This window comes from Trachypithecus francoisi, unplaced genomic scaffold (assembly GCF_009764315.1).
Source record: "Trachypithecus francoisi isolate TF-2019V2 unplaced genomic scaffold, Tfra_2.0 Contig00586, whole genome shotgun sequence".
Lineage (NCBI taxonomy): Eukaryota > Metazoa > Chordata > Mammalia > Primates > Cercopithecidae > Trachypithecus > Trachypithecus francoisi.
This window is the reverse complement of record NW_022680749.1, coordinates 7,682,700-7,698,334: the sequence shown is the minus strand read 5'-3', so window position 1 is coordinate 7,698,334 and position 15,635 is coordinate 7,682,700. Positions and strand designations below refer to the sequence as shown.

Here is a 15,635-nt window from a genome sequence, read left to right as displayed (position 1 = left end):
GTGCATTCTTTCCTCCTATCTGCAGTGCACTCGCTGTCAAATGCATGCTCGCTTTACCTCATTTGTTCCAATTCTTTATGTGGAGTCGTCTGTCATCTTCCAGTCATACAAGGCACTTGCCCTTTTTCATTTATACCAACACATCAGCCAATGAGTTACCTTCTTTCTAAGTCGGCCAGTGTCTTCAGTTGCCTACCTTTGAGTGGGTTGTTGAATGCCTTGATTAATACAAATCCTTAATGTCCAAAGAAAGGTTATTTGTGGGGGTGAAAGATATTTAGAAGCTAGAAATGGGAGCAAAGACATCTTTCTAAAAATACACAGGGAGAAAGCAAACCAAATCCAAATGGCACACAAACCAGAACATGTTCCCACACTAGCTTTGTAGGTAGGCTGAAACCAGCAATGTAGAATGACATACTACATTAAATGTAAATAAAGATAAACTTTCTTAGAGGAAATGCAAAGTTTCTACTGTGACTAAGTTGTGAAGGTAATAATGTACATGGACCTCTTCTTTTACTCATGGAACTGCATCTACAGTTTGGCTGGCTGCTACTGGTGGTGCCTAGCTACATAATTTTCCATGAAAACCCATAATTTCCATCATATATGTATGTGCATGTGTGTGTATATATATATGAGTATATATATGAGTAAATTAAGTAAAAAAAAAAATATATATATATATATTTTTTTTTTTTTTTTTTTTTTTCTTTAGACGAAGTCCGGCTCTGTTACCCAGGCTGGAGTGCAGTGGCACAATCTCAGCTCACTACAATCTCCACCAGGGTACAAGTAATCCCCCCACCTCAGCCTCCTGAGTAGCTGGGATTACAGGCGCATGCCACCACGCCTGGCTAATTTTTGTATTTTTATATTTTTAGTAGAGACAGGGTTTCACCATGTTGGCCAGGCTAATCTCAAACTCCTGACCTCAGGTGATTCACCCGCCTTGGCCTCCAAAAGTGCTGGGATTACAGGCATGAGCCACCACGCCTGGCCTCAATCAAGTATATTTTTATACAAATGACAATTTAAGAATATTACACATAGTTTCGCTATTTTATTTTATTTTATTTTATTATTTTTTGAGATGGAGTCTCGCTCTGTCTGTCGCCCAGGCTGGAGTGCAATGGCGCAATCCCGGCTCACTGCAACCTCCACCTCCTGGGTTCAAGCGATTCTCCTTCCTCAGTTTCCCAAGTAGCTTGGATTACAGGTATGAACCACCACACCTGGCTAATGTTTGCATTTTTCGTAGAAACGGAGTTTCACCGTGTTGGCCAGGCTGGTCTCAAACTCCTGACCTCAAGTAATTCACCCATCTCAGCCTCCCAAAGTGCTGGGATTACAGGCATAAGCCACCACACCCAGTCAGTTTCGTTTTAGATGCATCTTCAAGAACTATGTACCTATCTACAGTTTTGTACCTTCTTGTTAAGAGTTATTGACATTAAACATAACCTTAATCCCAAATTGATTTTATTCTTAGAAGTAAAAGCCAGTGCTCAAACACAAATTGAATTTCCAAAGCTAGTAGCTCCTTGGGGCTTCAGAACAGATGGATGTGAGCAGCTCTTCTTCATTTACTCTTCTATATGGTAAAGAAATAGAAAACCCTATGTCCATTAGCTTTAGGAATCAATGCTTCTTTTCCTGCTGGGAGTTCACTGGCAGTACTTTACTCTGAATCTGCTTTTCTTTCCATTAGGTAACTTTGATATTAATACACAATTGAGTTCATTCTTGGCTACTGTAATTACTTTCTAATTTTGTCTAGGCTATTTTAGAGGAAATTTCCCCCTAGACAAGTCAAAGGTTTTTAAATGTAGTTCAACCATTGGAACCACTTTATGACCTTTGTTACTGTTTTTTACTATTGAGTGGTAAGTAATATATTAAAAAACCTTCTGGAGAGTCTACTAGAAAAAAATTCAGTATCAGATCACTGGTTCCCTTCCAGAAATATTCAAGGTGGCTAAATGAGATTATCTCTGTTAGAGAAGCAAGGTCAGGTCAAAGACAGCTTTTAAAACTGGCCACGCCTGGCACAATCCTTGGTCAATTTTGTCATCAGAGGGTTTGGCTTCATAGCTGTGAACTATGCTTTATATACACACAAATTCTTTTTCTAGGTATTTATATTCAGCTGCATATGGTTTTTTAATAGGAGTTATTTCTTGGTTGTTTGCTGCTTTCAGACCACCCAAATAGAAGAGATCATGATTTGGCCCCATTTCGTAGGTGGGAAGGCTGAACAAAGCACTCAGGTTAGTGGTTAGGTGAAGGTCTCACAACAGAAATCAGTGAGAGTCTTTCTTTGGTTTTGTTCTCAAATTTAGGGGCAAATTTTCCTTGATGTTTATTTTTAGTCTCTGCCCTCTTTTCATATCCAGTCTACCCTAAAGCTCTGTTGCACCCTAGCACTTTAATTCAAGTGCCCCTTTGTTCATCTGCTTTTATTCACCCATATTAATAGTCTTGACGTAGTTGGGGACTTGGATGGGCATATCTTAAAGTAAAATTTAAAAATAAACCTTATTGTTCCTTCAGTCTTGGAGGTGGAACATTCCTAGGCCTATGTTGCTTGCTGACTGGTTGTGAGACCTTTGAAGAAGCTCTGGAAATGGCAGCTAAAGGCGACAGCACCAATGTTGATAAGCTGGTGAAGGACATTTACGGAGGAGACTATGAACGATTTGGCCTTCAAGGATCTGCTGTAGCATCAAGGTAGAGATTAAGTAGCTAGGAGCAGTAGTGATTACACACAAGGCAGCCTCTCCACCCTGGCCATTCACTAAGTTATGTTTTAAAATGTCAGTCCACCAGCCTGGTGCAGATACCTGTTGTATCAGAGCTCAGACTTGATCTCCTGCCCTTGATGAAGCACTGAGATATTTAGCTCTTGATACTTGTTCTTAAAATAAGGCAACTTTGAAAGAAGGTTCTAGAAAACTGCAATAGTTTCACCTGTTTCATTCTTGTCCAGATATCTAGAGGCATTAAGTTTTTTTCCCCCATCAATGGACATGCTACTTTGTCCCTATTAAGAAAAGGGCAGTCAGCCATGCATACTATAATCTTGTCTGCTTATAAACCATAGTAGCAAAATTGGATCACTTGAGTTTGAACAGTTACTCATAGAGCCTTCCACAGTACTTTGGTGGAAGGATGGGCCCTGCCTGAGGACGATTTTGAACACTCTCGCTAATATTTCCAACATAGCTTTGGCAACATGATGAGTAAAGAAAAGCGAGATTCCATCAGCAAGGAAGACCTCGCCCGGGCCACATTGGTCACCATCACCAACAACATTGGCTCCATTGCTCGGATGTGTGCTTTGAATGAGGTAAGGCCTTACTCAACCTGGCAAAAGCTGTGTGTCATTCATACACATCATCTTGGCAGTGCAGCACCTGCTGACTCTTACACAGCTGCATATCCTTAGGAAAGCTTCCCTTTACTATAGTCACACTTTACAGAACAAGAGGGGTGTGTGTTGGGGGAGGGGGAAGAATATATGCTTTATTTTTAAGAAGGCACCGGATGATAATGAATGATAAACCATTCAACTGTGGAAACATGATACAATTACAACCCATGTCATAGTCTCTCTAACCGTCATTATTGCCACGTGTCCACTGGAATGTGAGGAAAAGGTCTGAGCATCCTTGCACATAACTGCAGGTAAAATGCTTGACTTGCAATATTAGATATTCTCTCTGCTTTCAGCTTCTTTACAGTGTTGCCTTGTGGCATGGAGTTCAAGCAGCATTGTACAGGGCTATCAAAGCACAGAGAGCTTACTACAGCCAAGGCCAGCCAGAGCCCCAGGCACAAAAAGGGGTGGAGCTGGTGACAGACAAAGTTTTATTAACATGTTTTGAAGCACTGCAAGATTTGTTTGGAAAAAATTGAACCTTTTCTGAAATACAAGGTGTGTAAGGTAGAACTCTTCACACTGAGGTGTATTAGAAAGACAAGAAAGAAGAGTTGGGGCATGGAACAGGTCATAGGAGAGTATTAAAGAACCATAGTAGCTCTGTAATGGAGTTTTTATAAATATAGCTTTTAATAGAGAGGTGATATACATACAGAAGAAGGCTCAAATTATAAGCTTACAGTTGAATTTACACCACACAACACCCCTGTATAGCCATCACTCAGATCAAGAAATAGAACATTATAGGTACTCAGAAAGCCCCTTGAGCCCCCTCCCAGTTGAATAGTTGAATGTTAGTGTATGAGGCAGTCTTTATGATGCATGGGTGTTAGCCCTGCGTTTGAGTTCTGGGTTGACAAAAGACACACTCTCCTTGCATAACACTGAACACAGTATGTTACTGGCCTGCAGATCAGGGACATACCTTTTTGGAAGCCCTCAGTTCAGATGGAATTTAAATGGGAGGCTGATATTCAGAGAAAAGAGCATTCCAGAGATGTTTTTTCAAAGTCCACTTGAGTCTTGGGACTCAATATAACAGAGTTTATTTCTTGACATTAACCTTTAAAGGGAATTTTTCCAAGTAACGAAACAAGCCCCAAAACCAGTATGTGTGTAGCTGGCTGTACTCACGGGCTCTCAAAGGTCAGCTGGTAACACTTCTTGCCCCACAGAGCAATAGATGCCCTTTCCCCTACTTTCCGCAGAGCCAGCTTCTTGTGCTTTTGGCTGCAGTGAGCTGGCAGGTCAGCAGGTCTTTTCACAGGTATCAGAATCCCTTTGGGAGAGAGCAACTGACTTTACTATTCACTTTTGATTTCAATTTCAATATTATCGATTGGTGGAGTATAGCAAGAGTGCCAATTTGAAAATGTAGCCATGTTATACACTGGTTTGAGCAACTATTTTATATGTTTCTGTGGGGCTGAATGAATGAAGGGAATCACCAGTTGCCTTGGGGCCAAGGCTCCCCCAGAGGGTGTCCAGTCAGTGCAGACTCCCAGTGGCCGTGCCAGTGACTGGCATTGTTGCATTTCCCCATGAGAGCAGCTACCAAGTCCCTCAGTCCTTGCTTTGCTCTCTGGAGTCACTGATTTGAGACCCTTTGATTTCAGCCATTTCATTGAGGGACACCACATTTACCAAATCTAAAACATTTTTGCCGTGATTCTTGAGATGCTGTGAAATGCTTCCCCATCAATTTTAAATTTTCTGATTCAAATTTTTGAATAGATAATACAAACACATAATACAGACTACTAAGACATTAGAAGGATACACAAGGAAGTGAGTCACCATTTCCACTTCTGTCTGTCAGTGTTAACCTCAGTAGAGGCTGCCATTGTTTTTAGGGTTTTTTTGTTTGTTTTTATTGTATGTATTGCAATATATCTTTTGTTTATATTGTATGTAATGTAGGATACATTTATCTTTCTAAAGGTAACAAACTCTGTAACATTCTTTTTACAAAATAATAGTTTCATTGAAATATAATTATATGCTACACAATTCACCTTCCATATACTATTCTACATCTTGCTTTATCAGCTTTTTATTAAGAAGATGCATAAACATATGTAAAGGAGAGAGAACAGTATAAAGAACCTCCATATATCCATCCATGCAGATTCTGCAATCATTAAGGCTTCACAACACATGCTTTCTCTCTCTCTCTATTTTCGTCTTCCTCCTCCCTCCGGTCCTCTCTCCTCCTCCTTCCCTCTTTTTTGCTAAAATACTAGAAAACAAATCCAAGATATTATGTCAATCTACCCTATATGTTTTAATAAGCACCCCTAAAAATACTGCCTGTTGCTTTTTGACGTAGTAATGCGTCTTGAAATTGATCGTATCAGTATATTTTAAATTGCTTCCTTTTTAACGGCCCTATGGCATTTTAACATATAGATATGCTGTTATTGATTTGTTCAATTTCCTAATGATATTTAGGTTTTTCTAGTCTCTTACTATTATTTAAATATTCACGGTGTATTTATATACGGTTTACACACATATATGTATACACACATATCATTTTGCCTATATATGAGTATATAAATAGGATAAATTCCTAGAAGGGAACTTGCTGAGTCATAGGATATGTTGATTGTAATATTAACAGATATAAAGTTCCCTCCATAAAGGTAGTTCTAATTTATATTCCCACCAAGCAGGGTTATAAGGGTACAAGTTTCTCCACAGATAGTTATCAAACTTTTTTATTTTTTTCAATGTAATAGGTTAAAAATTATACCTTATTTTGGGATTAACTATTAATATTATTTACTCATTACTCTATTGGGTTGTTGGCCTTTTTTTCTTATTGATTTATGGAACTCTTAATTAAGTAACAAATCCATTTGATGTGAAATGTATGATAATATTTTCCATTTATTGCTTCCCATTTGGATTTGTTTGTGGTGATGTTTTTCCCCAAGTAAATTTAACTTTTTAAAGTAAATATAGCAATTATTTTGAAATGATTTCCTTTATTATGCATTTTCTACTTCAACACTTTTTTCCAATTCTTCCATATTTTTCCCTAATCTCTTTTTCTTTTCTTTCTTTTTTTTTTTGTTTGTTTGTTTGTTTGTTTTCTTTTTTAACATCTTTGACCCACCTGGAATTTATCTGAAACATGGAATGCTCTTCCAGTTTTAATGCCACTTCTACTCCTGACTTTCTATTAGGGTAATGCAGGAATGAGCTTTCAGCAAATCCTCTCTTGGACTCCCTTGTTTGGGGAGAAAGGGCAAAACTCCTCAATTTAATTAAATTTCTTTTCAGCCTGAGTTTCTTAGAGTGTTCCTTGTCACCTCTTAGTTTGGGTGATTTGTGGTTAGTTTTTTTTTTTCTTAATGAAAATTTATTAAAACTACCTCCACTCCTCCACCCACAGAAAATTTTCAGTGGCTAATAGGTTTATGAACATTCATTGTTAAAATTTGAGGCAGTTAAAAGGTAATGTTCCCAGACCGTGCTTACTCTCGATAGACTAAGCAGAAAATAATACCAGCTTCAAAGACTCTCTTGCCTTTGATATAAGTGAGTGACCATAGCAACTGGCTCTGAGTGAGTGAGTGAGTGAGTGAGTGAGTGAGTGGTGAGCAGCCTCTGCATGGTAGACAGGCTGAGCTCTGGTTTGAGCTTAAGAAATATCTGGGGGAGTGGGAGGTATAACGAGTGTACTGGAGCTGGAAGCTTATGGGATTTGAAGAATGTCTGCATGAACAGGATAGGAGAGGAATGTTCATAAGTGTATGTTCAGAATGCAGAGCCACATCCATGATGACAAAAATAGAGTATTTTTTGCGATCATATTTTAACTCATCTGTTGACCAAACAGGATATTCCACCATATATCCTGAGGGCAGAGACTGAGTAGTCTTTCTTCTTTGTATTTCCAGTGTCCAGCACAGAGCAAATTGAGCATTATTCATTACACGAATAAACCATACCATAGCCATTTTATCTGTGAGTTGGTTATAAGAGTATTTTATACCTACAAGTTGGGGGATTGAGGTATTACACATGAAATTTAGCTGAACTTGAACTCCAGTTAAAATTGTATATATGGGTGTGTTTTGGGAGCTTAATTTCATGTCAGACCTAAGGCAGTATGACATAACACCTGCAGATAAGTCCAATATCAGTTTCTGCCTTGCCCAACAAAAATCTCAGCCTCTTGTTCTTGTGGAATGTACTATAAGGTTGGTTTAACTTCATTTTAGCAATGTAGAAATAATTCCACCAAAAAAACAAGGAAAATTTACTCTTCAAGTTTCTGTACAGAGACATATGTAACACTGGGTCTTTGCCAAATCCTATTTTTATGCCATGATTCAATTGTTTTCTTTAACATTTTTTCCAGAATATAGACAGAGTTGTGTTTGTTGGAAATTTTCTCAGAATCAATATGGTCTCCATGAAGCTGCTAGCATATGCCATGGATTTTTGGTCCAAAGGACAACTAAAAGCTCTGTTTTTGGAACATGAGGTAGGTTGAGCTTGCATAGACTTACTGTCATATGTGGAGTATATTTTGGTTTGGCTAACCTATCAGCGGGTCTCTTAGTTTTTTAAATTGGTCAAGTAGAAAAGTTGCCATTTACACTTTGCATTTACACAAAGGATAATAAAAAAGTATATATTAAATGGAAGCGTTCTTATCCAACAACCAGGACTGGTAGTTGGTTAATTTAATTTTTTTAAAAAGTTACTGGAAATGTAAATTAGGACAGTCATTATAGAAAACTGCATGGAAGTTTCAAAAAAACTAAAAATAAAATTACCATATGATCGAGTAGTTCTACCTCTGAGTATTTACCCAAAAGATTTAAAATCAGCATGTCGAAGAGATGTCTGCACTCCCATGTTTATTGCAGCACTACTCACAGTAACCAGGTTACGGAATTATCCTAAGTGTCTATCAGCAGATGAATGGATTTTTTTAATGTGGTACGTATACACAATGGAATACTATTCAGCACTTAAAAAGAAATTATGTAGTTTGCAACAACATGGATGGAATTGGAAAACATAATGCTAAGTGAAATAAGCCAGACACAGGAAGACATACTGCATGTTCTCACTTATTTGTGGAATCTAAAACAATCAAACTCATAGAAGCGGAGAGTAGAATGGTGGTTACAGAGGCTGGAGGGTAGGAGAAATGGGAACATACATTTCAAACTTGTAAATTTCAAATGTTCTCACCAAAAAAATCTAAGTAGTTGAAGTTATATGCATGTTAATTAGCTTGCTTTAGTTATTTCACATTATATTCATAAATCATAACCTCACTTTGTACCCCATAAATATATGATTATAAGTTGTCAATTTATAATAACGTTTTTAAAAAGTTTTAAAGTCAGATAAAATGAGTAATCATTCAAAAAATCTTTCTTCAAACATTTTATTATACCTTAAAATGTGTAAATGTGCACTCACCAATCTTTTGATGTGAGACCAACACCTATTTTTGAGCATGGTTTCTGCCGATTGGAGTCCTGTGGTTATCTTTCTTTCATAATCTACAATATTATGTACCTCCTTTGATTTCCAGTTTGTTTCCTTAAAGTGGATTAAGAAGTTAAAGATACTTATGAAGCAAGTTCATTGCAGAATTCTTATAGATTTTTTTCTCTATCTTTCACATTGTGGCATCCACCTAAGTAGACAGCAGTTATTTCTGACTACCTTTTTCAGTATTTCTCAAGAATTTAACTGGATTTTCATAGAACTGACCATCAATTTGTGCTCTTTTTATTGATTAGGTGGTATATAGTTAAACTAGATTATTACATTACAATCAACCTGTCATAAACAAATTTAAGAATAAACACAGCTCCTGGCTAACCCGGTGAAACCCCGTCTCTACAAAAAATACAAAAAACTAGCCGGGCGAGGTGGCGGGCGCCTGTAGTCCCAGCTACTCGGGAGGCTGAGGGAGGAGAATGGTGTAAACTTGGGAGGCGGAGCTTGCAGTGAGCTGAGATTCGGCCACTGTGCTCCAGTCTGGGCGACAGAGCGAGACTCCGTCTCAAAAAAAAATAAAATAAAATAAAAAAGAATAAACACAACTGACTCTTGGCAAGTAAGCAACTCAGCTGGTAAGAACAGAAGTGCCTGGGCGACTAAGAGTAGCCTGTTGGCCTTAAGAGGTCAGTGTACGTGACCATTAGTGAACCTGTTTACAAAGGAAATGGAGAGTGTCAGTAAATTCAGAGTCCCTTACTTGGAATTTCTTTTTTTTTTTTTTGAGACAGAGTCTCCCTCTGTCACCCAGGCTGGAGTGCAGTGGCGTAGTCTTAGTTCACTGCTACCTCCGCCTCCCAAGTTCAAGCAATTCTCGTGCCTCAGCCTCCCAAGTAGCTGGGATTACAGACGTGCGCCACCACGCCAGACTAATTTTCATATTTTTAGTAGAGGGTTTCACCATATTGGCCAGGATGGTCGCCAACTCCCGACCTCAGGTAATCCGCCCGCCTCGGCCTCCCACAGTGCTGGGATTACAGTTGTGAGCCATCCCGGCCCCCTTACTTGGGGTTTCTACCATAATATAAACAATAACAAAAAAAGCCGTTCTCTCTTCCACCTCCCCTGTCACCTCCTTTAAAATCAGTGCTGCAGTGCAGTAATGAGCTGTCACTGGAGGTATCTAATCTCTTGTGTATACTGCAGCAGAAAAACATTGAGAGAGCTAGTATTGTGGGTTTCAATTGTAATGAATAACTACTGTGCCATTTTGTTCTCATCTTCAAATTGAGCTATTTATGTAAGAAGTTACCAATGCATTTACAGTTATTTAGAACTCTCTGTGCCTGTATTTTGTTTTATTAAAGCCTGGAAACTGTCAGGGATAAAAAGTCTTCTATAACATCACGTGGGAAGTTAGGTAAGATAGGAAGTAAAATCCAACCTTTTGGGGAAAGCCACTTCTATAGGTAAAAATGTAGTCACCTATATCACCCTGTACAATCCTAAGCCTCTGTGGACTCTGGCTTTGGTTTGTTACCCTATATCATAACTCAGTCTCTATGGCCAGTGAAAATGGAATATTCTTGTAACCCTCATAATGTGGTCCTCAGAAAATTCTCTACATTCTTAAATTCACTGTAGCTTACGTTCGCCTTACTAGAGAATACTATGGAGACACAACTTTTGAGAAGCACTGGTATGGTGGCTTTCTGGTCACCTGCCCTGGCCTTAGGAGTCCTCACTTAATTTCTTATTCATTCAACTAATGTTACAGAACATCTCTTAAGAGATATCATCTAGCCAGATAGTTAAGAACACTGCCTTTTACTGACTTGGAGATCTTAGACAATGACTCCATCTGTCAATTTCTGTTTTAGCATTTTTAAAAAGGGGCAATTATCATATTTTTCTCATAGAGTTATTGTGATAGGTAAATGAGTAAATCCATGTAAAGTGCTTAGAACCACTTCTAGCATTAGTGGGGCCTCAATAAATGTGAGCTGACAGCAGCAGCAGCAAAGATCCGTCCATGTCCTGCCACACTCACACCTACTGCTGCAGTTATAACTATTGAGTTCAGCAAGTGCCAGAAGAATGGAGCCTCCTGCCTTTTGGAAACAGATTGTTGTGGACTGATTATTTGTGCCCCGACCAACTTCAAATGTGTATGTTGAAATCCTAATCTACAAGGTGATGGTATTGGGAGATGGCCTTCGGGAGGTGATTAGGTCATGAGGGCTGAGCCTTCATGAATGGAATTAGCATCCTTATAAAAAAGGTCTAAGAGAGCTCCCTTACCCCTTCCACCACATAATCCAGCCATGTGAGATTATAATGTGAAGACAGCTATCTATGAGGAATGGGTCCTCACTAGACACCTTGATTTTAGACTTCCCGGCCTCTAGAACTGTGAGAAACAAATTTCTATTGTTTATAAGCCACCCAGTCTAGGGTACTTTGTTATATATAGCAGCCTGAACAAACTAACACATAGTTCTCTACAAATCTATCTTTTTTAGTTCCTTTCATTTTCATAGACATATGGTCTTTTATTTTATAGATGGGCAAAGTGAGGCTTGGACTAATTTAAGTGCCTATGCAAGAGCTACTGAGGGAAGTTAGGGTTTTCTCCCATGAAATATAACTTTGAAGTCAGACAGATTTGGTGTTGAGCCCTGGTACAAGACCTGTGACCCTGCAAGGGTAATTTAATTTATTACCTTCCATTTCTCATATGTGAAATAATAATCAGAGTTTTGCCATGATGAAGATAAAGATGAAATAGTTATAATACTAACAACCCCGAGCACACACTTAGCACACATGTGCCAGACATAGTTCTAAGCACTTACATATGTGAATTTATTTAATATATATAAGTAGGTGTCCAATAAATTATAGTTGTTATTATTCTGCCATGTTTTGTGACGCACAATTTAGGTTTTAAATTTCTCTTTTATCTACATTAATGGCATTCCTAGAATTATTAAAAACAATAGGTATTTGGCTAAAGTTCAGAGATCATCGTTTTGTATTGTTTTCATAGGGTTATTTTGGAGCCGTTGGGGCCCTGTTGGAACTGTTCAAAATGACCGATGACAAGTAGAGATGAGCAGTGGAGGGAACAGCCTCCCCAAAGGACAGAGAACTAAAAAATTGCTGCTGGAGAAGGTGAAGGTCGCTTTGGGACGGAAACCAAGCCATTATGGCAGATGAACCTGCTGGATTTGTAAATAATTTAAAATCCTTCCAGATGATCTTTTACTCTTAGGTTTTGAGCTAATGATTCAAAACAGGGGAATATAAAAGGTTTTTTTTCTGTATACTGTATTTTTTTAAAAAAATGGTGCAGCGTGGCCAAACCTACCAATTGTATGCATTAACTTTGAAAAGTTGTTTGATGTTTAAGAAGGACCTGATATGTAAGCGCTGTTCATTTTTCTTCTGGGGTTTACTGATCAGTGTGGTGATTTTAACTTCATTTAGTAATTACTCTAGGAGATTTTACCTTGACTCATATTTTTCATGACGTTTCATGATTTGCTGTTGGTTTCAAATGAAACTACAAATCTGGCATGTTTTACTGTGAACACTTTTGTTATTTGTTTGTTTACCCTTTTTTGTCTTGTTTTTCTGTTTTAGTTGTCTTATGAAAAAAGAGAGTCCTTCCCTCTGTTTCTGTCCTCAGATGATCTCCCTCCCCTACCTGTAAACTTTCTTTGACATAATTGTTCATATCAATGAAGGTGCTGACCAGCTCAATACAAAGTTAAGCACAAGATCTAAAGCTCTTGAAAATGCCCGTGAAGAGAAGACTGAATGTGTTAATGAATTTAATGAGTCTGGCAAGTTTGTCTTATCCCTTATAAATATAGTGTTTCATTGGATTTATTTTATGCTAGGTGATATTAAGTTGAAATAGTCTGTGATGAAATGTCCTCATCCATGCACAGAATATGAATGGCAGCAAATCTTTGTGCAAGAAGTTTGGAACTTATTGGGAAAAGCCTCCCAGTAGATTAATTGTTCATATCAGGAGATTTAGGGTAAGTCATGGGTTGAGGTGTCAGATAGTAATATCTGTTTGTTTTGTACATGTATATATCTAGGAAATTTGTAACAATACATCTTTAATAATGTTAAAGTTTTTTTCATTTTTAATATTTTAAACTAAAAACTGTACTTCAATCTCAGTTTCTAAAATTAAAAATAATTTCTACTGATCTATGTATTTTTTCTTTTTGAAAGATTTCATTAAGACTGATGGGTAACTTTCAAATGAGGGTCACGTACAAATGTCGGAATCCGTGAGATCCCATGATCTTGTGTATTGAGCTTATTGTTGAAAGGGATTTTTGAAGGACAGAACAATTACTCCAGGATGAATCTTCCTTTCTCTGCCTTCTGAGCACCGTCTTTAATTTCCATATCTTCAAGTCTTGAAGAAGTTGATGTTAATTGAAGAACTCATTTGTCTGGTTGAAATAAAGCCTGTTTCTGTTGTGATGTTTTTAGTGTATATGTTATTTTCATTTCTTAATTCTCATGTTTATAGTATCGGCTTTGTACCATGAAATGACTGTGTGTTGTGTTTTTTGCTACTCTACATTTCAAAATCGGAGGCTTTCCCATGAGTGTGGTATGGTCCAAAACACTGTGTCTTCAGGTGAAGCTGTAGCCCTATGCATAGATTTTTAAAATATAGCTTTATTGTTTCTGTACAAGTGACTCCTTAATGCCAACTCTCACTGCTATATTTGTTAATTCCAAAGGAGTTTCAAAATTTGGTCATCACAAATATATTTTATTAAGTTCTGTCTGGCTTTTAAAAAATTCAGGCAGCCAAAGTGTTCTTGAAAAGGGTAAGTTAAAAATCTACATATTATTTATAACTAGTGCCTTTTGATGGCCTCTTCTACCATTCCTATTCTCATCTATCAGGTAATAGCAGACCTTGGTTCTGCAGATCATGGTTCTACAAAGGAAATCAGGGCAAGTTAGTGTGACTGTATATTTTTTTAATTATCTGAAATCACTTGATCTCTGATTACAAACATTTAAAACATTAATGTAGCTGAGAAAATATATTATTCCATTATACAAATATCAGTTAAATGTTGACTACATATAGCCAGCCTGTTTTTTACAAAAGAGAACTTGTAGCCTGAGGATTTTCACATTCACTTGAATTACAGAAACTTTTCTTAGACCCAACATCACAAAGAAACTGGAAAGACTAAAGAATTTTGACCTTGTACAATATGAAGTAAGAGCATGGCTTTTCATCGTGAGGCAGCTTTAGTCTGGGTCCAGCTTAGTCAGTTACCAGTGCAAAGATATGCTAAGCCTCTTTCTAAACCATAGTTTCCTCCCCTGTAAAATGGGACAAATAATAGTTTTACATACTTATTTAAAGAGCTCAGCACAGGGGTAAAGTAAATGCTTCATTAATGTTAGCTACAATGAAAAAATAAATTATTTAAACTAATGTATTAAATCAGTAATTCTTAACCTTCTGGATTGTGGGAAACCCATGTTAGTATGGAGATGTTTCACCAGTCTCCATATGCTAATACACATCCACAGCTCCTTGTCCACACTTCCAAAATCCCATACTTAGGAAATCTATCTTGACAACTCACTTGGCAACAAACTCTGACTTGAGCATTATTTCTCACATGTAGTATGGCTCTTCACATGTTTTGTTGCAAGGCTCTTCATGGGTTAGATAACAGGATACTGACTCTGACAGGGGTGTTAAGTAATAAATGATTCTGAATTGGCTGGGTGTGGTGGCTCACGCCTATAATCCCAGCACTTTGGGAGGCCGAGGTGGGTGGATCACGAGGTCAGGAGATCGAGACCATCCTGGCTAACATGGTGAAACCCCGTCTCTACTGAAAATACCAAAAATTAGCTGGGCGTGGTGGTGGGCACCTGTAGTCCCAGCTACTTGGGAGGCTGAGGCAGGAGAATGGCATGAACCTGGGAGGCAGAGCTTGCAGTGAGCTGAGATCGCACCAATGCACTCCTGCCTGGGAGATAGGGAGAGACTCTGTCTCAAAAAAGAAAATAATAAATAAATAAATGATTCTGAATTTTGAAACACATCTGGTCCTGAGTTTTAGATAAAGGGATTGTGGAAATATAGTTGTGTTCTTCACCTTATGCAATATACATGGATTCAGAGTCTCTGTTGGGAACAATTGTTACAGGTAACTTATACTTGATGTCGTTCAGTCATAGAAGGAACACTAAGAAGTTATCCTGTGCCAGGAAGGAACTGGAGACTAAGAGGCATAGGATACAATCCCTGCAGAGAAAGACAGCAAAATCTCAAAGCCAACATGAGTCATCAAGTGCCACAAGTGCCATTCAATCATTCGTTCATTCACATTCACAGCAGTAAACATAATAAAGATCTACCATCACAGAGCTTATATTCTAGAAGAGAAGACAGATACATTACTAAATATATAATGTTAGATCAGTACTACAAAGAAAAAGTAAGCTAGTGTAAAGGCTAAAGAAGGGGTAGTTCTATTCAGAAAAATTAGAAAGGGAGGAATTTCTCAGGATGGACAAAGACAGCCTCTCCTAGGAAGTGACCTTTGAGCAGAGAGTTGAATGGAGGTAAGAACACATTGTGTAAATGTCTGAGAAGATATTTTTCACTCCTGGCAAATGAAAATAGGGATTTGAGGAACTG

The 15,635-nt window shown here is 37.9% G+C and overlaps 1 protein-coding gene across 11 annotated transcripts in view; it reads left to right on the top strand.

The window, feature by feature from the left end:
- PANK1 (pantothenate kinase 1) overlaps window positions 1-13,436 on the top strand; it is a 122,161-nt gene extending 108,725 nt beyond the window's left edge. For 10 of the 11 annotated variants that reach the window (XM_033215996.1, XM_033216008.1, XM_033215994.1 and 7 more), the window contains 4 exons: window positions 2,557-2,733; window positions 3,229-3,352; window positions 7,818-7,943; window positions 11,973-13,432. In XM_033215996.1, coding sequence (XP_033071887.1) covers window positions 2,557-2,733; window positions 3,229-3,352; window positions 7,818-7,943; window positions 11,973-12,032 — 487 coding nt within the window. In that variant the 3' untranslated portion in view covers window positions 12,033-13,432. Of the gene's footprint in view, window positions 1-2,556; window positions 2,734-3,228; window positions 3,353-7,817; window positions 7,944-11,972 lie in introns of all 11 variants that reach the window. The other variant, XM_033215990.1, reaches the window with a different exon arrangement.
- The last annotated feature ends 2,199 nt before the right edge of the window (window positions 13,437-15,635 follow it).